This window comes from Takifugu rubripes, chromosome 7 (genome assembly GCF_901000725.2).
Source record: "Takifugu rubripes chromosome 7, fTakRub1.2, whole genome shotgun sequence".
Lineage (NCBI taxonomy): Eukaryota > Metazoa > Chordata > Actinopteri > Tetraodontiformes > Tetraodontidae > Takifugu > Takifugu rubripes.
This window is the reverse complement of record NC_042291.1, coordinates 13,175,899-13,195,072: the sequence shown is the minus strand read 5'-3', so window position 1 is coordinate 13,195,072 and position 19,174 is coordinate 13,175,899. Positions and strand designations below refer to the sequence as shown.

Below are 19,174 nucleotides of genomic sequence, written 5' to 3'. Positions count from 1 at the left end.
ATATTTCAGACGTAGAAAGGGAAAGGTGTGGAAATGCATCCAAGGATGGAGTAATATCACTTGTAGCTCTGCCAATGATGCGGGAGATTTCTTTCATCAGCTTTGCAGGAACTGAAGATGTATTTAAAACAAAAGCAATTATGAATGAATGAAAAGTAGACTTCAATCTTAAGAAGGTTTCATAAAAATAGAGCTGAGGCATTACAGCCATTATACAAGAACCCTCGAAGAAATAAGCAGATTTCGCACACACACACACACACACACACACACACACACACACACACACACACACACACACACAGAGAGAGAGTATCACTCAAGTATATGATTATGTCGGTTTCTCTATAATTCTCCAACTTCACCTCCTGATATCTCAAACTTCCTTTTTCTGTTGCAAAATGAAATAAAACTCATGTTCTATTGCTACTCCTATTATTACTATTAGAGGAACAATGATAACATACAGGGCGATATAAAAACTACAAAAAACAATATTAACACACAAAGAAAACACTCGGAGAGCGCAGACCTTCATTTCCTTGGACTTATTAGCAACATTAATTAATGCCATTATAATTAGGAGCCTTTTAACTTATGTACAGGAAGAAAAAGCTACAACTGAAAAAGACATCTTCACTGCTCCATCTTTACGTTTTGAACTCCATCGGATCAGAAAGTGATAAATTAGTGAGCCTCTGGACTCCTGGTCGGTGCCATAAAGGCGCCGCGTCGACGCGCAGACGGACGCCGCCATCGGGGCGTGGCTCAAGCGGGCAGCCGCTGACGGAGAGCTGGGTGTTAATGCTGGGACCATCGGCTCAAGTGTGTACATTAGATAAAACTATGCGTTTCGCTTACACATGCACGTACGTCATAAACACGGGGGATAGTGACGCGCTGAGGGTTTCGTGTAGCATTACTTTAACCGGACCGTCCTGGTTTACGGCGCAAAGGTAAGATCAGATTTAAGCTAGCAACGACAGGTAAACGCTTCCATTTATGGATTCACTGGGTCTGAAAAGATATAAGCAAGACAGAGGGGGTGTTCAAATGTCTGTGCCCTAATAGCAGGGAGGCATTATACTGCAGGAAATTCCAACATTTATGTATCTTTCCGTAGGGATTTATTCAGTGGAGCGGTTAGCATACCTGCACTCGGCTGCAGCGACGCGCCTCCGCCAGTCGGAATTTACCTGTTTGAGTCAGGAAGTTCACACCTGAACACCTACACGGAGTTAAAAGACGTCTTCGTGTGTCTATTTATCAGGATGTGAAGGGGTCACTGAACATCCATCCTCGGCTTTAACCTGGCGTCAGTACGAAGAATGACTCGTTAAAGCGTAAATTCGCACTAAAATAGTTCATCATGGCTGCGAACTGAAATAAACTGTCTGTTTGTCCATGCAGATGTTGATAGTTGGATTAGGTTAAACCGTGTTCTTGTCCTTGCCCCCCTAAAAGTGATCATCAAGCATTGCGTAAGTTCACAATAAGCCAGGCTGATCCTCCTTTGACATCTGGCTGTGTTACATTCATGTCGGCTCAGCTGTCAAGTGCTCCATATTTAGCACAGCTGCATGAATGGATGTACGAAGATAGTCATCAGCACAGGAAAGAACAGCGAATCAATAAATGTCTTTTCTCCTGTCTCAGTGTCCAGTGGCATTAATGCAGGAGACACTGAAACCGGAATGAGGCAACGGCCGGAACCTCTGACGTTAATTCAGGCCGGCGTGTAGAGAAGCAGTGGAGCCACGATGGTGCTGCGGGCATCTCCATTTCCAAATGGGTTTGTGGCGGGCATCCATGCCATTGGATGGGCATTCATTTTACCGTGCTTCTGGTTTCTGGATCGTCTAATCGCCGTGTGCAAGTCCACCACACAGGAGCAGACCCAGCGGATGGAGCAGGAATGCTATCTCCAGCCATTCAAGGTCTTTTTTGGTTCCATTACTTTCTTCATCCTTTTTCTGGCCACGGCTCCCTTGGCTTTCATCGGCTTTCTGCTGTGGGCGCCTCTGCAGGCCTGTCGCAGGCCCTTTTCCTACCATCGGGAAATGCCGCCCTCTCCACAGAAGGAGACACGTCGGGGCTTGGAGCTGGAAACGAGGGTGTCATTTGGATTTGCTACAGCCAACTTGTGTCTTTTGCCAGACAGCCTGGCTCGTTTCAACAACCTGGGACATACCCAACACAGGGCAACCATCATCGGCCAGCGCATCGCCCAGGGCGTGTGCAGACCGAATATTCGCATTTACGTTGACTCCCCCAGCAGCTGCGGAACTCTCAGTCCATCCGTCAGCACACTCCCCGCAGCCCAGCCCTCGGTGGGCGACCGTGTGGATACATCTGAGGTCCACTTTTCCACTCCAAAGCCCAGCGATCACGTGGTCCCTGTGCCCTGTGATAACACAGAGGAACCCTCGGTGGAGTCGTATTCCGTTTTCAATTCCAATCAGAATTCCAACCAGCAGGGCCACCGGAGCGCCCCCCGAGCTTTGCTGTCCCAGGGTCTCCGTCAGCAGGGCAGTGTACCCTGGGAAGTGTCCTCGCTCTTCCCAGCCAACGTGGACATGCTGTGCCTCGAAGAGGTGTTTGACAAGAGGGCAGCGAAGAAGCTCGCGCAAATACTGAAGCCCGTGTTTGGACACATACTGTATGATGTCGGCGTGTACGCTTGCCAGCCACCCTGCGGCTGCTCCCATTTCAAGTTCTTCAACAGTGGCTTGTTCTTAGCCAGCAGATTCCCGGTGCTGAACGCTCAGTACAACTTCTTTCCCAACAGCCGAGGGGAGGACGCACTAGCCGCCAAAGGTCTACTTGCTACTAAGGTATCCCCAGTATCAACACGGCTTCAGGCGCTTTTGGAGTTGTTGTTGTGTTGTTGTCTTCCCATTAATTATGTTGAATTTCTCAGGTGCTTATTGGAGAGCATGGGAACAATAAAAAGGTGGTTGGTTATTTCAACTGCACACATCTTCATGCACCAGAGGGCAAGTTTGATCTTCTACAGGGTTCTGAATAGGAAGAGAACACAGACGGACAGTTGTGTGTGACAGTCTGTGTCTGGGGATCGTGCCCGTAGGTGAAGGCGAAGTGCGCTGCGAGCAGCTGGACATGGTCCTCAAGTGGATCGGCGATTTCCAGGCCGCTAATGCACAGCCTGAAGAGGAGGTCGCTTTCGATGTGCTTTGTGGGGATTTCAACTTTGACAACTGCTCACCCGGTTTGTCTTCGATGTCTTCATTTTAGTCGTTTTATCATTTTCTTATTGTTAAAGCAGTTTGGAACGTTAAAGTGTTGTTCTTCCTCTGTAGACGACATCAAGGAACAGAATCACCGCATTTTTGAAGAATACAGAGATCCTTGCCGAGCAGGCCCTGGAAGGGAAAAACCTTGGGTCATAGGTGTGCAGTTTTTACCATTTTGACCAGTCGATTATGCACACAATATAAATAAAGCCATTTAACTGGACATTTTGTTGGTTTCAGGCACTCTGCTGGACCAGCCCACACTGTATGAAGATGATGTTAACAATCCAGAAAGTCTTCAAAGGTGACACCACTCTTCCAAGGCAACGCACAGCCTTCATTCATTGTTACTGGAAGATTGACTCCACTTTTTCTGTGTCTTTTGTAGAACTTTGGAGAGCGAGGACCTGAGAAAGCTGTACATCTCCCATCCAATTCCAGCAAAAGATACCCCGTTGGTCTACCCAGAGGCTGACCAGCCGTGGATTGGACGTAGGATCGACTACATCCTGTACCGCGACAGCTCTGTTTCAAAACACTGCCGAACAGTAAGCGTGAGGTTTTAATCTCTTTGACTGTGTTTGAACTGTGATTAAAAACCTCTGTCTTGATTCAGGACATTGAAGAGGTGACCTTTATCACCCATCTGGCTGGCCTGACGGACCACATTCCTGTTGGCTTGAGACTGAATATAGTTTTCAACAATGAACGAGATGGATGAGACTTCAGTGAACTTTTAATCAAAGGGATCAAGATTTACCAAAAATACTTGAGATTTTACACAGGTGCTGTTCTTTCACCACCTTTTTTTGAAATGTTTGAAATTTACTGCCAGATCATGCTTTAAGATCAGTTATAGGAATGACCTTTTTTGTAAAAAAAATAATTTTTACCATGAGCTATTTTTATAGCTAATTTTTGATTTTAAAATGTACATATTTATCGGATTTTATACAACAAAAAAACCCCCACTTCCGATATAAATAAATACAGGTTAAATCTCCTTTGGTGTCTCTTGCTTGGAATTAACAGTAAACCTTAATTTTTTCCTCTTTGAAGGAAAATTACCTTTACCTTATCCTTTATTTTAATTTTGGGGTATGTCATCATTTGCAATATAGTTTTACTAAAGCCTAAAATTGATGTGCTAATTTATTAGGGATATCAAATAGACACATCAGAGGTTCTTGACTGATATGAACACAGCCTGTTGGCTATGCCAATGTGGCCTGCAGGGGGTGCTATTTTGGGGGGGCACAAATCCCACGAAGAAGTCGTGCCGACCAATCAAAATCCAATGTCAAGAAATACTTCCTGTTCTTAGACTACGGAGTTGTGGTTAGAATTCGGCTGCATAATTTTATAATGTTGAGATTTTTAAAATGTTGAATATTCTCAGTCATTGCAAAAAAGTTGCACCGTCGCTTTTACGGGCGCAGTTCACGGATTTTATAGGCGTCTGTCCGGCCGTTGCCGCTCGTGGTTACAGTCGGAGTTCGTTTCGAATATTGACGGCAAATGTTGTCTCCGGTCCGCGTTGTTGTCATGCACAAACCAGCGGCACCAAAAGATATTATTCAGAAAATTACACCGAAAGCAGCATTTCAAACAGCAGTGTTGATGCCTTCCAGAAAGAATCACATGTGACGGACAATGACAGTAATCGGAGTAAGTAAAAAGATTATTTTACATTCAGAGAATTTAAAAAAGAATCCCCCCCTTGAGTGGCAGCTGCTAGCCATGCTATTAAATGATCATGAAATTAAGCATTTTGCAGCACAAAACAAAATGACTGCTAAATAATGTGGAAAATGATTTGTGAACGATTATTATCCTGCCATCCCGTTTCTGTAGGCTCGTTCTCTCTCGATGTCCTGGTGTCCCTGCTGCGTCAGGAAAACGCTGTGGACATCTGTGTCATTAAAATCCCCGACAGCATCCTTTACACAGAGTATGTCATAGTTGTCAGTGGGATTTCAACAAGGCATCTCCAAGCAATGGCGCTTTATGCCGTCAAAGTGGTAAGAAATCATTCAGTTAAAATGTTCCCAATCTCTCTGTGCTGTCCAATTGTGAAATACATCGTTTTTCCCCCTCAGTACAAGTATTTTAAGAAAGAGAAAGAACGAAATGTCAAGATTGAAGGAAAGGAAACGGAGGACTGGATGTGCATCGACTTTGGTATGTGAATGTCAGGTTCTGCCCATGAGTGTCAGTAAAGTAATCTAAACCTTCTAAATAGATCTTGGAAGGAGTGTTGGTGTCTCTGCTCATGTACGTGTGTTTCTGTCTCAGGGAATATGGTCGTTCACTTCATGTTGCCAGAGACCAGAGAGTTATATGAACTGGAGAAGCTCTGGACCCTCCGTGGTTATGATGAACAGCTGAGGAAGATTCCTCCTGAGACACTGCCTGAAGACTTCATCTATGATGACCTGGAAGTCACCAAGTGACAACAGATAGACTTTGATATTCCAAATTTTTGATACAATTTCTGTCAGTGTAAGCAGGGGGAAAAAGATACCTGGTATGATATCTCTAATAAAGCACCTGACGTATGTGTTAATGTAATAATACCACTGACTTGCTATTAATCAAAAGATAGTTTGGATCAGCGCTAAAGTGTAAAATTAAGGTCCACGATTGGGGAATGTGGAGCATTTGGCAGGTAACATTTGAGAAAACATGCTGTAACCCAGTAGCCCTCGAAACTGAAATATCAGGATTCTTTCATGTGTGTAGGTTGTAGAGGGTTTTTTTTTTGCTTGATTTTTCTTGGTGTTTCTGCGAGGAGTTCTCACGTGACCCTCGTTGGAAACGGCAGCAGGCTGCCAACTTTCTGCAGAGTGCTCTTCAAAAGAAAACGTTCCCATTAAAGTCATTTTACCAGTCAGGGGCTGCAGGACTCTTGTCCCCCTTGATCAAAGTGGAAAATGTACAGGTTGGAGGGGAAAATAATCCCACTTATTTGTGCAATTTTGGAAAATAACTGCTAGTTTTGCCAAAATTGTTCAGACTGTCTTAAAATAATTGTCAGTCAATAGCTGTGAAAAGGACTGAATCCCATTGTCTGTTCTATAAACAGTATTAATCTTTATGTTTCAAACCAAAAGGAACATCAAAAAACTTGACTTTTGAATATTCTACTCAACACTGTCCTCTAAAAAGTCTTGATTTCATTCACATCATCCTTAAACAGCAGTTAAACACTTCCTGTTCCTGTTCCACGCCTCCACCAGGCCGGAGCGTCTCCATCGAAGACTCTTCCAGGGTTTAAAGTCTTGGTGCTAGATTCCGTGTTTGGTATTGTTTTATTTTTTAAATTCAACAACTTAAGGCTTGTTTTTCCATCCTGTCTTGGAAAGCTAAAGGAACCCGTCACAGAGGTTCCTTTGATCGGCTGAAAAAAAATCCATTTGAGTGAGAAGCTTTGAGAATAAACCTGAACGGCTGCCCCTTATTCACCCCCTGATTATTATTGCGTTATTGCCCCTCTGTGGTGGTCTGTTGAGGCAAAGTGAGGCAAAGTGATAAAACCTCCCGTGTCAGAGTAATGACAAAAACAAGTGTATGTCGGTTTAATGTGATGCCAGACGGCCTTCAAGTTGCCACCTCGAGCCTGTTATGGAGATTTGGAGCCCCGGCTGCGACGCATAAATGCTCCGGAACGGTTCTTCTGTGCCAGAATGTGGAACCACCAACGCTTCGCTCCATTTCTCTCTCCATCTAATGACACCCAAACACGCTAGGTTGGCCTTCTGAACTTTCACCCTTTTCTTACTCCATGTTCTGTAAATAAAAGCACTAATTTACTGCCTTCCCCTGTGTGCGATAGGCAGTTTCTGAGGATATTTAGATGAAATGGAAGGGGGGGTTACAGAGCTGGAGAAGCACCTGCCACATATCTGAGTGCAGGTTATACTAATAAACATAAAACATGTCTGCCCCTGAGCTAGATGATTAACATTGATGCTCTGATACCACACAAGTGCTAATATAGCTTAATAACTCTGCTTATTTCACTGGCTGCTCTTCCACGAGTAACAAATGAGGCAGCAGATATTTCTCCAGAGCGCCCTAAAAGTTAATTCCCCCCCCCTCCCCTCCTGACAGACTATAAAACACAGGCAATGTTGGGAATCTGACAGTTGGGCTTTGATCAGCGAGAAAAGGACGCTTGTTTCCAGTGTTGAATGATAATGTGAGTATTTCTGATGTAAATAACAGAGGCTGAATGCTTTGCTGTGAAACTCCTGCTCGGCAGGTGTGGACTTGGCTCACTGCTGAGTGTTTCCCTGCTGTTTATGCTTTCCCTGTGATTCCAGGACTCGCTCTGTCGCTGCAGCCTTGCTGACTCTTTGCCTTCTGGCTTGCGCTCCCTCTGGAACAGATGCATATCCATCCAAGCCTGCAAGTCCCCGGGAAGACGCGCCACCTGAGGAGCTGGCCAAATACTACTCTGCCCTGAGGCACTACATCAACCTGATTACCAGACAGAGGTTCGTCGGGCTCCAGGGGGCTTTTGGGAATTGGGGAGATGAAATTCTTGCCGAAGGGTGTGTGATGCTTGTGTGTTTTGATGCACAGGTATGGAAAGAGAGATATTCCAGATTCTGTGTTGACGGACATGCTGATGAGGGAGAGCACAGAGAGCATCCCCAGATCAAACTCCATCAGGTAAATCCTGTTTTCTGTGCTCATCTTATGTGTATATTAATATAGTGTTCTTTTTTAAATTAGTTGACTCTACGCTTCTGTTTTAGATATGATGAGCTGCCCCTGTGGTGATGTTGCTGAAGCTGTTGCCACACACTGAAGCTGGGTCTGCCACTCAATCCACATCATGCATGCTGTGCAAAATAAACACATTAAATTGCAAACTAACCTGGAACTGTGTGCACTTATTCCACCTTCAGTCATTTTTCATCACGCCTTTTATTTGTTGACCGAGCAGCTATGACACTGAGGGGAACGGCGCCCTCTGCTGGTGAAATATAGTAACGACTCTAAAAATCCCTCAATTTAAATCAGCTCTTTTATTTCACAAACCAGATTTGTTGCTATAGACTATTAATTTACTGTAAACCAAGGGGAAAACTGATCCTAGCGTGCACTTGTCATGATGTCATGTTATATCCCGAGCGTTAAAATGCTCATGCACCTGTCTGAAAACAGATTAGCAGTTTAATCCTGTTAAGTGACCTGGATGCATCAAAAGAAAATGCCTTAACTAGAATGGTAAACTCTGCTCAGGCTGCTGGATCTCTGTGAATCCTAGAAGATCTGGATTTCTTTTTTTTTAAAGGGAAAAAAAACCCTCCAAACAATATTTGATGAATGGATCATTGTTCTATCGTTCTTGCTCGTGGAGAAATAGTTTCACCGGAATGTATTTGATGGGCTGAAATATGTGTAGCATGTTTTGTCCTGAGGTGAGTATTTGTAAATTCAAACCTAAGCATGTTTGGCTAATTCTAATTTTCGCCTGTAGAGTACTTGGTAACGAGAAAACAGAGAATTACAATACTGACAAGACTGATCTGCTTATTTTCTTATCTGGTTCTCCTTCTATCTCCGTTTGAAAACTTTTGTTTTTTCCTATAACTAAATACAGAATATTTACCTGCATTAATATTCATGAGTATTTGCAGCAGCCAGATAGGAGCTGACTGGAAAATCATAGACTTGCAGATGCTGTGCAAACATAGATGCTATTTGATGCGTTTCTCGAGGGTGTTTTGGGTGTCGCTAAAAGAGATTTTTACCATTTATTGGGAAGGTGTGTGCAGAATAAACACGTTGGTTGTGGCTTTGAGTAGAACAGAGGCTGTGGGTGTCGGGTGGGGGCTGAGGGAAGGGGCGCAGCTTCACCAGAGATGAACGAACAAGTTACTATTGCGTAAGTGTTCCGCAATCTAGGACACTAAAATGAGATGAAGAATGGAAGCCTGACTGGATGATACCGAGCGATCGGGTAGGAGGTCATTCATTCATTTCATAATAAAAATGATCGCAATCGGAGCCTCCACTTTCTTGATTACAAGCACTCGTACAGCTAATGTTCGCTAACGCGAGTCCGTTTATTTGATGCTAACTACTGACTTACCGAAGGTGGGGCGAATGAAAGGGACTTTTTACAGGTGGTGTCGGCTCGGAAAACCACTTGGTTTATTGCGTTAGTTTATGGCAAAGGCAAGGTCAGACGTGAGAGACATAATGTGTTAGAACATGCTATGTTTGCTGGTAACATTAGCCATGCTAGCTAGTCTGCGTGATACACAAATTAGCTATTAGCACGAAACTTTGAATGGGACGGATACGGGCGGAATTAACATTTAAAAGGACTTGGAAGTATCCAGCTATTCCGCAACCTAATCCACACGGTAACCCATCATCATCCGGCGGTCATATTTAACGTTTAGTCGTATTAATTAGCTTGTATTGACTTGTGTCCTGAACAGTTACTTCACATTCGGTCGTGTCACGTGTCCAGTGCGCGTGTGGCTTGACATCAGCAGGCAGCGTGTTTCTGACATTTGTGGAGTCTGATATTGATTTAACTTCACTTCGTGATCGTTTGGTGTTCTTCCGTGCAAAGAGAACCAGTTTCTGGGGTTCTCTTGCTAATCTACACCGCGGCGCGGCGCCTCTTCCCGGGATCGTTTGGTAAATCTCTGGGGTGCAGCTGTCCTGTGGTCGGTAAAAGTGTTACCTTATTTTAAAAAACACACCCGATCTTTTGGAAAGTTGACATGCAAGAGGATAAAGAGAAGTCTTTATAACACATGCACACAAAGGCTCAGAATCCCGCACCTTAATTTCAGGTTTCAAATAATCAAACGCGTTTTAAAGGACGTGACGCGGATCTTTTCCTCCTGTTTGGGAGCTTGATGGTGCCAACAAAGAGTACAGTGAGTTTTGTTTTAATGTCAATGTGTCTTGCTAAAGAGGCTCCTTTTTATAACTAGAAAAAAGTCATTTTAATTCCAAACATTGCAAACCTGTTATTGATGCATTGCAGCTTGCAAACATGAACTCGGTCTTCCTCTCCCGAGGTTGCCTCACTATAAGATTTCAGTGTTGCAACATTTGTTCATTTCCACCCAAATGAGTGTGTTTAACATGAAGCTTTCAGCTCTTTAAGTTACATTTGATGCCTGTCACCAGACCAGAGTATCTATTTTAACCCCAACTCTTTTGTTTTGTCCCGTGCAGAGTTCAGACGAGCGTAGAAAACCCGGGGCTCTGCGTGCACCCATGATTTGACCAGAGTTGGTGAGCGTCTCCTTTGTTCTTGCTGTTTGGAACAAATTGTGTTCAGATTTGCATCCGTTTGTAACAGGTGCCAGTTTACACTCGTAGCAGGTTACATGCAATCAAACGATTGAGCCGGTGCTTCTGTTTGTCCACCTAATGAAGCCGCGAAAGCTCCCGGAGGGCCGTTCTTCCAGCATGTTTGGAGATCATGTTTGCACAGAGGTCCACAGGAGTGTTTGCGTGCTTGTGTGTGTGCACGGCTGGCACAGCCTCTGGCAGAAGAATGGGAGACTCATGTTTTGTCCCTCAAAGGTCCTCTTTGTTGCTCAGTGGGCCCCAGTGCTCACACGTGCACCAAGCTTTCGTTTTTACGTCTCTTTTTTGTCTGTTCTCGCAGGAAAGAGCCGTTTTCAGGGTTGTCCTGTCCTCCTGTCCTCCTGGGAGACTCTCGCCGTCCTCATCTGAAGCCGTATTAAACATGATGGTGGCCAATGCAACGCCGGGCACAGGTGAGCCCTAATGAGCCCGTGCGCTGCACGTGGGGGGGTTCAGTGTTTGTGACGGTGTGTGTTATCCTTATCAAAATCTTTATTGTTCAGCTTTCACCTGTTATTCTCACTTCATAAATGCTTTAATTGTCGACAGGTACCTGATTCATTTCCGCTGTCGTCTCCTCTGTTGAACTTCCTGATAAACATGATTTCCTCTGTAAATCCCTGACTTATTTTTTCTTTATTAAAGCCATGCAGCAGGTGTTGGACAACCTGAAGGAATTGCCATCGGGCACCGAGGCCAAAGACATCGACCTGATCTTCCTCAGAGGCATCATTGAGAGCCCTGTCGTACGTTCTCTTGCTAAGGCACGATCCTGCTCACAGTATTCCACAACCGTCCAGTCCAGTTATTTAGTCACGGAGCTCTGGTTAAACCACAGAGACGGAACAAACGTCTCCGCGAGAAAGTCAGGGTCATGACCGTCACGATTTTGCAGCATGTGATGCCTTAAAAATGATAAAATGATATTAGATGCCGTCAGGACGACATAAAGAAATATTTAAAATAAGGGAAGCCGGTTGAGATTGAGGTTCTAGTTTCTATAGGAAAACGTTACGCCACTTCTGACACTATCAATGTTCCCGTCTGTAGGCCCACGAGCGTCTGGAGGAGGTAAAGCTACAAGCGGTGCGCAACAACAACGTCCAGCTGGTGACCGAGGTCTTGGATTCCCTCAACAACCTGTCGGGAAAAGACACCGCAGCTGCCGAGCTCGCCGGGATCCTCCAAGAGCCTCACTTTAAGGTCATTCTGAAGCTCTCTTTCGATTTCATCCTGACTTCAAGGGTTCCGAGCGGCCTGCAGGACGGTCAGGCTGACTTTCTTGATGATCCGTTCGTGGGAGTGCATGTCAAAGGGGTTTGTGGCTGATCGCCTCTGGAAGACGGAGAGCACGGGAGGTCAGGCAGCCCTGCTCCCTCGCGCACGCGCACACGCGCACGCCCACGCTGCAGCTCGGGGCGGGTTGTGCTCCCCTGCTCCAATAGCTGTCTAAAGTTATGTTGGGGGAGGTTGCACTGGAGAAATACTGTGTCAGGAAACCTTCCATGTGCTGATTGGATTCCGTGGCTATTGGAAACGGGGCGCTGGCAGATTTAGCTTCTCTGGATATCAGAAATGCACCCTTTGATGAGGAATTGTGGGTAATGCGGCGTCGCCTTCGTTCATGTCGTTGATCCTTTCCAGCTGTGACACTTTCTCTCCTTTTTGCCGTCAGGCGCTGATAGAGGCTCACGACCTCGTGGCTGCGAAGTGTTATGAAAGTCCGCTGCCCGCGGTGAACAGCGACGCCCCGGCGACGACTGCGCTCATGCCCGCCGACGCCATCAGGATGATTGGCATCCAGAAGAGGGCGGGGGAGCCTCTGGTATGTTGGCAACACGTCTGTTTACAACGTGACGAAGTGCTCGGCGCCACTTTATTGGTCGTCTTTATGACAGAGCGCCTCACTTTTATTAACTCAACTCGGGTTTGTTCGGTCCTGTCAGCAGAGACGGGTCATCTCCGTCACATGGAGCCCCCCCCCCCTCCCCCCGCGTGATGACAGTGACATTTGCCCTCTTTCAGGGGGTGACGTTCCGCACGGAGAGGGGAGAAATGGTGATCACGCGGATCCTGCACGGCAGCTCCATCGACCGGCAGGGCATGCTGCACGTCGGCGACATCATCCGCGAAGTGAACGGCCGCGAGGTCGGGAGCGACCCCCACCACCTCCAGGAGCTGCTGAGGGACTGCAGCGGCAGCATCACGCTGAAGGTGCTGCCCAGCTACAGGGACGCCCCGGCGCCTCCACAGGTGAGTGGGGGGGGGGGGGGGGCTCTCAAACACCCGTGGGGCGGCTCTGATCCGCAGGAGGAGGAATGAGACGGTATTTTCGCCGCCTGACCTGCGTGAGCCCAGAATGCCAGGCTTTTGAAAATGGAGCCGGGATGGGGTCTATTAATAACACCCCACACACGATCTGGAACACGCAGCCCTCTGTTGACCGGAGCATCCCCCACGCTCCTCCTTACAGTAGCGCGCTGGCGCCGCAGCTGACGCGGAGCAGCATGTATGTCAGATGCTGACCTTTGGTCCAGAGAGCTTCAGATGGTCGCACTCCTCCGCCCAGTCCTCTGCCCGTCACACGTCCTGGAGCTGGATTCAAAGCTGAACCGCTCACACACTCAAATTCGGCAACTTTCTAAAACGCAACTGTCAATCTTTTACTGGCTCGTGGTGTCGGGACAGGAAATGAGGGGAAATGTGAGCGTTGCATAAGAGAAACATCCCGTAAAACAGGAACTTCTACTGTTCTGCAAGCGTTGTGAAAGTGCAACTTTTTGTCCTGCGGTTGTCAGTCCAGTGTTGGATCTGATAATAGATGAGATGTTCATCGGTGCACGTTCTGATATCTTGTTTTGATTTTTCAGGCCTATCTGAAGTCACACTTCAACTATAATCCAAACACAGACAACTTGATTCCCTGTAAAGAGGCGGGACTGGCCTTTTCCAAGGGGGACATCCTCCAAGTAGTGAACAAGGAGGACTCCAACTGGTGGCAGGTGAGGAGGTGCACGTTGTCGGTGCAGTTTGGGGAAAAATGGATCCGCTGTTTCCTGACAACTGTTTTGGCTTTTGCACAGGCACGCAAAGTCATCGGCGGAACCACTGGTCTTATCCCCAGTCAGTTCTTGGAGGAGAAGAGGAAGGCTTTTGTGAGAAGAGACTGGGATAATTCTGGTGCAGGTCAGTGCACGTTTGTTGGTCCACGCTCCTCGTTAGGTACACTCATCCCTATAGCGCCCCCACGTGGTAACCATGTTTATTAAATACAGGGATTCTTTGTGGAACCAAAACTATGAAGAAAAGGAAGAAAATGATGTACCTGACTTCAAAAAATGCAGGTTTGTGTCTTTTCTTTATTTAGCTTTAAGAATCCAAATGAAGACACGTTCCTCATCAATCTTTCGCATCACCTGAACAGAATTTGACCGTTACGAGCTGCAGATCTACGAAGAGGTGGCCAAAATGCCACCGTTTCAGAGGAAAACGCTGGTTCTGATTGGGGCTCAGGGGGTCGGTAGGAGAAGCTTGAAGAACAGACTTATTTTCATGAACCCACTGCGATACGGAACCACGGTACCATGTAAGTTCACACCACGGCAGGCCCGCGTCATTACTGTTAACAAACTGACGGGTTTCTCACGTTCCCTCCCCAGTCACGTCTCGCCGGCCGAGGGAAGAGGAGCGGGACGGTCAGAACTACTGCTTTGTTACGCGGGAAGAGATGGAAAAGGATATCAAGGAGGGCCGGTACTTGGAGCATGGAGAGTACGACGGCAACCTTTACGGCACCAAGATGGACTCCATCCACGAGGTGGTGGATGCTGGCCGCACCTGCATCCTGGACGTCAACCCTCAGGTCTGATGGAAACGCTCACGCTGTGGAATTCCTTCTGATCTTTTGCTCTTCACGGTGTGTGTCCTCCTCAGGCCCTGAAGGTGTTGAAGACTGCTGAGTTTATGCCATTTGTGGTGTTTATCGCTGCTCCTGAGCTGGACACTCTAAGAGCTATGCACAAAGCCGTGGTAGACGCCGGGCTCACAACCAAGCTCCTCACGGTATGGCGCTATTAACCTTTCGCCGCTCGGGTCTGTTGGGTCTCGGTAATGCTCAAAATGTCCTTCCTCTCCATAGGAAAATGACCTGAAGAAGACTGTGGACGAGAGCGCCAGGATCCGCAGGGCCTACAGCCACTACTTCGACCTGACTATTGTCAATGACAACCTGGACAAGGCCTTCGACAAGCTGCAGGAGGCCGTGGAACAATTGCTCACGGAGCCGCAGTGGGTCCCCGTCAGCTGGGTCTACTGACGCTCTACCTTCAAACGGACAGAGGAGCCCAGTGGCCTCGGATCAAAAGCAGACATCCAAAGGGAAGGAGGATTCGGTGCCGTACCTCCACCCCTCCAAACCGTCGGACGTCAACCCTGTGTGAATTTGGGTCTTGCACGAAAACTGCGTCACCTTGATCTGAACTGTCAGATTTCTTTCTAGCACACTATGCAACTCGCAACACACAGGAAGTGTACTTATTTATTGGCAAAAACAACTTAGTTTTTAATACTCTGTTCATGTGGATTTGAAGGAAAGTACGGCCCGGGCGTGGGCGTGTTTTAAAAGCAGACGCGGCTTTTGTCATGTTTAATTTTTAGGGTACAGTATTTATTCTTCAGAAACGAGGGCTTACTCATGGAAAAGAACAATACCTCAGTGTCACGGTTTACAGTGCAGATGCCAGTTGTTCATCTCATGTCATCACTATAGCAACTAGAATCTCATTCATATAGAATGTCACGTTTGAGAGCTTTTCCCTCCTTAGGACTGTAGTTAAGCCTTTACCATATTAACTGGAACTATGCCAGAATGCCAGTCTCTGTACAGAAGGAAAAATGACTAGAATTAACCGAGGATGTCTCGTTTCATTAAGCACATTATCTGTCTCATCTGTCTGCTGGGCCTGTCTATACGGTGCTGTGTTTCTTTGGAAGAACAAAAAACAAACGAATCCCTTTTGATGTGACATTACTAGAAACATAACCGTTTTAAAGAAGGTTCAGATGGACCTAAAAATATATATTTTACATTATTTCAGAAACCGGGTGTTTTCAATAAACAATTTGTTTTCTAATGGTTGATGCCAATTTTTTTTAAAGTTTTTAAATGTTTTACCAGATTTATTAAATGAGAAATGTAGTAAGGTGGGTGGTGGTTGTAGCTCAGTGTGTTGGGACACTGGGCTATGAAGCACTGGGTTCCTGGTTCAAGCCCCAGAACAGACAAAACATGGAAGTCAGAGCACTTCCAAGGTGCCAAACCCACAAATGCTGGCAACCCACCCAGGACTGCCCCCACCCCCAACAGCACAGCCAAAACAAAGAAACACTTCCACAAGACAGAATGATGGCATAAAATCAAAATTCTCCAACCACCTTTTATTTGACTTGTTTCATAGAAAGTGAGTAAAATTACAAAAGTTGAAAAACATGAAACATGAAAAACAAAAACAGTGAAATGTATAAAGCACCAAAACATGGCAGTGGTGAAGGCACCATGACTGTGATTCCTCTATTACTTCACTCCTGCACAGTGACAACTGCTTCTGGCATCTTCTCTTCAGTCACTGAGCCAGTGAGGCGAGACCTCTGATGGCGATGCACGTCACGAGAGGAAGGTGCCTCGGCTGCTGCCCGACCTCCGCCCTCAGCACGCCGCCTTCCCCCCTCCTCAGAGACATACCCGAGGAGGCAAACAGACGCTCGGCTCTCTCGTAAACATCTCCGGCCCCACCGCTGGGAGGCCCCTCCCCCTCCCCCAACACACGCCGCACCTGGAACGGGAGCGTTAACCACTACATACCCACGGTGCGTGATTTAAGGAAATAAAGGCAGGAACGCGCCGTTCTAGGCGCCTTGTTCATTCGGTCATTACTTACACAGAGTTCCAGGGTGCGCAACGCTTCCGGGCTGCAGCACGTCTTCAGCAGAGCGAGACATTCCTCCGTCATCTCTGAGGGCAGGAAAAGCAGATGTTAAATTTACAGGGGTTTTCAGGCATCTCCTGGCAGATGAAGTTGACCACATGGGTGTCATTCCAAGCAATCCCTGCCTACAAGGTTAAAACCGCAATTTTCAACAGTCATCAAAGTTTTCTTACCATCCATGGCGCTGACAGTGAGGTAAAGAGCTGTGAGCGTCGGGGCCAGCTGGTCCGCCTGGGCCGTCTGCTCCAAGAGCTCCAAAATCGAGTTCTGTTCCTGAGACTCCGCGGCTGTAACGTGCCCCAGAGACGCCCTCTCATCCGGACACGCCTGGTCCAGCTGAAACAGGGGAAAGAGCAACCATTTAAGTTTGCTGCATTGATGGTGACTACTGCCACCATCATTCAGGGACGTGACCTCTCGGCGCCGCTCACCGCCCTGTGCAGAGGGCTGACAGCGCCTGGCTCCCCCAGGACCTCCGAGAGTTGCTGGAGTAGAGAGGACCTTGTGCTGAGCGGCAGAGCGGAGAGCAGGTGGAAATGTTTACTGAGCATCGCCATTTCTACCCAAAGAGGAAAACAGGTTAATAAATAGGTGACATCATGAGAATGGGGCAAACGTCGGGCCGGAAAGTGCTAAACAGCACTTCACCTTGTCTGAGGTGGGTATTTGCTGGAGCTCCTGTGACACCCGCCGCTGTTGTCCGGGGGGGGCCGTCCACTTCAAAACCTCCCTTAACGTCTGACATCAGGCACAGCTCTGTGGACGCCGCAGCGCATCAGACGGGACGAAGGGTTCTTGTTGAAATAAACCACTGATCTCAAAGTTCTCACCGAAATGTCCGTCGTGTCGGATCTCGAGCTCGGTGACGGCGAAGGCGATGGTAGTTTGGACGGGAATCTCCATGGTAACGTTGCTGTCCTTCATTAAGTATGCGTTGTCCTTCAGGAAAACCTGCAGATCGGTGCAGTTTGACAAGGACTTTGAAAGAAAATAGTCAACATGTGGCAGGGTAACAGATTCTGATAGGACACCTTCGGTTTGGCGAGTCCACAGAGGCTCAGTCCTCCTCCACACTGTCCTCCCTGCTGGACCTCCTCTATGACGGAACAAGGCTGAGTGGTCACAATACGCTCCTTCACAATCCCAAAGGTCCGTCTTGGCTTGTCCTTTGTCTGAAGGATCAGACAGTGGGACATATCCAGGAGCCTGAGACAAAGGGTTTAAATATGTTCAGTATATGCAATGAATTATGAGGGAAAAATGAAAGAAAAAAAAAAGCCTCTTTTTCAACTTAACAGGTTGTACGCTGGATATCAGGCGATGCAGGGTTGTTTTTCCCCCATGTTTGAGCTAACTCATCACTAACCGGCCTTTGCAGTCTCGCAGCAGCTCCTGCATGTCCACTTCTTCTTTCTTCAGACTTCCAAAGGACATGTGGAGCTTGGACGAATCTTTGCCCTCCAGGGTCACACTGGACTGTAAGGGGCTGAAGTTTGCACCCACATTTCCCTCTATGTTCTCACCATACGTTCCGGTGTATTTGAGGAAGTCTATCTCTGCTATTCCTGTTGACAGGCACAGATTATTAATTTCACTTTCATCGACGCGTCCACTGTCGCCACAGATGTGTACCTGGCTTTATAGGCGGCTCTCCTGTTAATATATCGTTGAGCTTGAAATCAGTGGGAGTGTATTTTGGCTTCTGCCAGAACCAGAGGCGTTTGCGCTCCACCACGACTGTCAGCACGGAGATGGTGTCGTTCGGGCTGGACACCGGGATCAGCGACCCTCCGACCTCCACCTCCTCCACAAAGTTCCGGGTAGCTGCGGCGAACATGTCCTGGCTTGACGCATCCAGGTTGTCAAAATTAAAAAATAAAAATAAATGATGTATCCATCTACAGTGTACCTTTATTTAACTGTGAGCATGAGAAGAAGAAAAAAACAGCTACATGCTAACAGTAATCCTAAATCTGGAAGCGCAGCCTGGAACTCCTCAATGTAAAAAAGTGAAACTAGTAGAGATATGATCGACCGCTTACCCCCTTCCTATCGTTAAGATCTGGACCGGGTTTCCTTGTCTGAAACCTTTGCAGGAGTGTTCTGACACTGTCCGTGTACACTGACACTCCTTCAGCTGCGGACAAAAGACGATGAAAGACGCTGACAGGCCACGCCCACAACCGGAAGCGTCAACGGTGTCAATGGTCAAAGCCCAATAATATTACTAAAATTAAATAATATTACTAAAAATAATAAAGAAAATCCTCTATTTCTAGTCGTGTGTACTATGCGTAATATAACTATGTATTGCTTATATCTATAGTCATTCCATAACTATATTAGTTACATTTCTTAATGCAAAACAATGATGAAAATGCTTAAAAAAATTATCTTACAATTTCCCTATACAGAATATTAACTGAATCTGCTGTAACACTCAGGACATTTCTTGTGTGCTGTTCTTTCTAATGTGCTGCTGGAATTTGTAAAATTTCCCTAAGGGAGCCATCACAAACTTATAAATTCATTATTCCATCCACTCATTCATTTCGCGATGGAATGTCTGTGATTTCAACATGA

The 19,174-nt window shown here is 46.7% G+C and overlaps 5 protein-coding genes across 14 annotated transcripts; 4 read left to right on the top strand and 1 right to left on the bottom strand.

Moving 5' to 3' along the window:
- Positions 1-724: 724 nt before the first annotated feature.
- On the top strand, positions 725-4,257 carry smpd5 (sphingomyelin phosphodiesterase 5). 2 transcript variants are annotated; one of them, XM_029838799.1, is made up of 8 exons: positions 725-825; positions 1,657-2,834; positions 2,921-2,996; positions 3,089-3,229; positions 3,321-3,410; positions 3,495-3,558; positions 3,643-3,802; positions 3,871-4,257. In XM_029838799.1, exons 2-8 carry the CDS (start codon positions 1,761-1,763, stop codon positions 3,973-3,975), a joined length of 1,710 nt encoding a protein of 569 aa, XP_029694659.1. In that variant the 5' UTR covers positions 725-825; positions 1,657-1,760; the 3' UTR covers positions 3,976-4,257. The 2 variants fall into 2 exon arrangements, with proteins under 2 accessions (XP_029694659.1, XP_003966232.1); XM_003966183.3 differs by having other exon boundaries at positions 744-956.
- A 282-nt stretch (positions 4,258-4,539) lies between these two features.
- malsu1 (mitochondrial assembly of ribosomal large subunit 1) lies at positions 4,540-6,147 on the top strand. Its single transcript, XM_011605718.2, has 4 exons — positions 4,540-4,922; positions 5,109-5,275; positions 5,354-5,435; positions 5,550-6,147. Exons 1-4 carry the CDS (start codon positions 4,637-4,639, stop codon positions 5,705-5,707), a joined length of 693 nt encoding a protein of 230 aa, XP_011604020.1. The 5' UTR covers positions 4,540-4,636; the 3' UTR covers positions 5,708-6,147.
- Positions 6,148-6,846: 699 nt separating this feature from the next.
- LOC101080122 (peptide YY-like) lies at positions 6,847-8,251 on the top strand. The gene is made up of 4 exons (XM_029838802.1): positions 6,847-7,455; positions 7,580-7,753; positions 7,842-7,931; positions 8,018-8,251. The coding sequence occupies exons 1-4, from the start codon at positions 7,448-7,450 to the stop codon at positions 8,040-8,042; spliced, it is 297 nt and encodes a 98-aa protein (XP_029694662.1). The 5' UTR covers positions 6,847-7,447; the 3' UTR covers positions 8,043-8,251.
- Positions 8,252-9,073: 822 nt separating this feature from the next.
- pals2a (protein associated with LIN7 2, MAGUK p55 family member a) lies at positions 9,074-15,739 on the top strand. Of its 8 annotated transcripts, none has more exons than XM_011605721.2 (15): positions 9,684-9,949; positions 10,079-10,165; positions 10,470-10,529; positions 10,909-11,020; positions 11,253-11,371; positions 11,658-11,810; positions 12,283-12,432; positions 12,633-12,860; positions 13,478-13,609; positions 13,691-13,793; positions 13,883-13,951; positions 14,032-14,193; positions 14,267-14,469; positions 14,541-14,669; positions 14,746-15,739. In XM_011605721.2, exons 4-15 carry the CDS (start codon positions 10,990-10,992, stop codon positions 14,920-14,922), a joined length of 1,656 nt encoding a protein of 551 aa, XP_011604023.1. In that variant the 5' UTR covers positions 9,684-9,949; positions 10,079-10,165; positions 10,470-10,529; positions 10,909-10,989; the 3' UTR covers positions 14,923-15,739. The 8 variants fall into 8 exon arrangements, with proteins under 8 accessions (XP_003966149.1, XP_011604021.1, XP_011604026.1 ...); XM_029838985.1 differs by having other exon boundaries at positions 9,684-9,953; XM_003966100.3 differs by lacking the exons at positions 9,684-9,949; positions 10,079-10,165 and adding an exon at positions 9,074-9,228 and having other exon boundaries at positions 11,253-11,353.
- Positions 15,740-16,011: 272 nt separating this feature from the next.
- On the bottom strand, positions 16,012-18,760 carry gsdmeb (gasdermin Eb). 2 transcript variants are annotated; one of them, XM_011605785.2, is made up of 10 exons: positions 18,634-18,760; positions 18,224-18,435; positions 17,958-18,156; positions 17,623-17,797; positions 17,422-17,542; positions 17,240-17,347; positions 17,023-17,150; positions 16,765-16,927; positions 16,544-16,617; positions 16,012-16,438 (listed from the first exon to the last, which is right to left on the bottom strand). In XM_011605785.2, the coding sequence occupies exons 2-10, from the start codon at positions 18,426-18,428 to the stop codon at positions 16,229-16,231; spliced, it is 1,383 nt and encodes a 460-aa protein (XP_011604087.2). In that variant the 5' UTR covers positions 18,429-18,435; positions 18,634-18,760; the 3' UTR covers positions 16,012-16,228. The 2 variants fall into 2 exon arrangements, with proteins under 2 accessions (XP_011604087.2, XP_029694848.1); XM_029838988.1 differs by having other exon boundaries at positions 18,224-18,431.
- Positions 18,761-19,174: the final 414 nt, after the last annotated feature.

Excerpts from the sequence above, each read along its gene's own strand:
- smpd5 (XM_029838799.1), top strand. The coding sequence starts at position 1,761 with ATGGTGCTGCGGGCATCTCCATTTCCAAATGGGTTTGTGGCGGGCATC. Across the intron at positions 3,411-3,494 it reads GGAAAAACCTTGGGTCATAG|GCACTCTGCTGGACCAGCCC; the intron begins GTGTGCAGTTTT and ends TGTTGGTTTCAG. Across the intron at positions 3,803-3,870 it reads TTTCAAAACACTGCCGAACA|GACATTGAAGAGGTGACCTT; the intron begins GTAAGCGTGAGG and ends GTCTTGATTCAG.
- malsu1 (XM_011605718.2), top strand. The coding sequence starts at position 4,637 with ATGTTGAATATTCTCAGTCATTGCAAAAAAGTTGCACCGTCGCTTTTA. Across the intron at positions 4,923-5,108 it reads GGACAATGACAGTAATCGGA|GCTCGTTCTCTCTCGATGTC; the intron begins GTAAGTAAAAAG and ends CCGTTTCTGTAG. Across the intron at positions 5,276-5,353 it reads CGCTTTATGCCGTCAAAGTG|TACAAGTATTTTAAGAAAGA; the intron begins GTAAGAAATCAT and ends TTTCCCCCTCAG.
- LOC101080122 (XM_029838802.1), top strand. Across the intron at positions 7,754-7,841 it reads AACCTGATTACCAGACAGAG|GTATGGAAAGAGAGATATTC; the intron begins GTTCGTCGGGCT and ends TTTGATGCACAG. Across the intron at positions 7,932-8,017 it reads CCCAGATCAAACTCCATCAG|ATATGATGAGCTGCCCCTGT; the intron begins GTAAATCCTGTT and ends CTTCTGTTTTAG.
- pals2a (XM_011605719.2), top strand. The coding sequence starts at position 10,990 with ATGATGGTGGCCAATGCAACGCCGGGCACAG. Across the intron at positions 13,610-13,690 it reads AGGACTCCAACTGGTGGCAG|GCACGCAAAGTCATCGGCGG; the intron begins GTGAGGAGGTGC and ends GCTTTTGCACAG. Across the intron at positions 14,670-14,745 it reads TCACAACCAAGCTCCTCACG|GAAAATGACCTGAAGAAGAC; the intron begins GTATGGCGCTAT and ends TCCTCTCCATAG.
- gsdmeb (XM_011605785.2), bottom strand. The coding sequence starts at position 18,428 with ATGTTCGCCGCAGCTACCCGGAACTTTGTGGAGGAGGTGGAGGTCGGA. Across the intron at positions 17,798-17,957 it reads CTGCGAGACTGCAAAGGCCG|GCTCCTGGATATGTCCCACT; the intron begins GTTAGTGATGAG and ends CCTTTGTCTCAG. Across the intron at positions 16,928-17,022 it reads TCAGCCCTCTGCACAGGGCG|CTGGACCAGGCGTGTCCGGA; the intron begins GTGAGCGGCGCC and ends CCCCTGTTTCAG.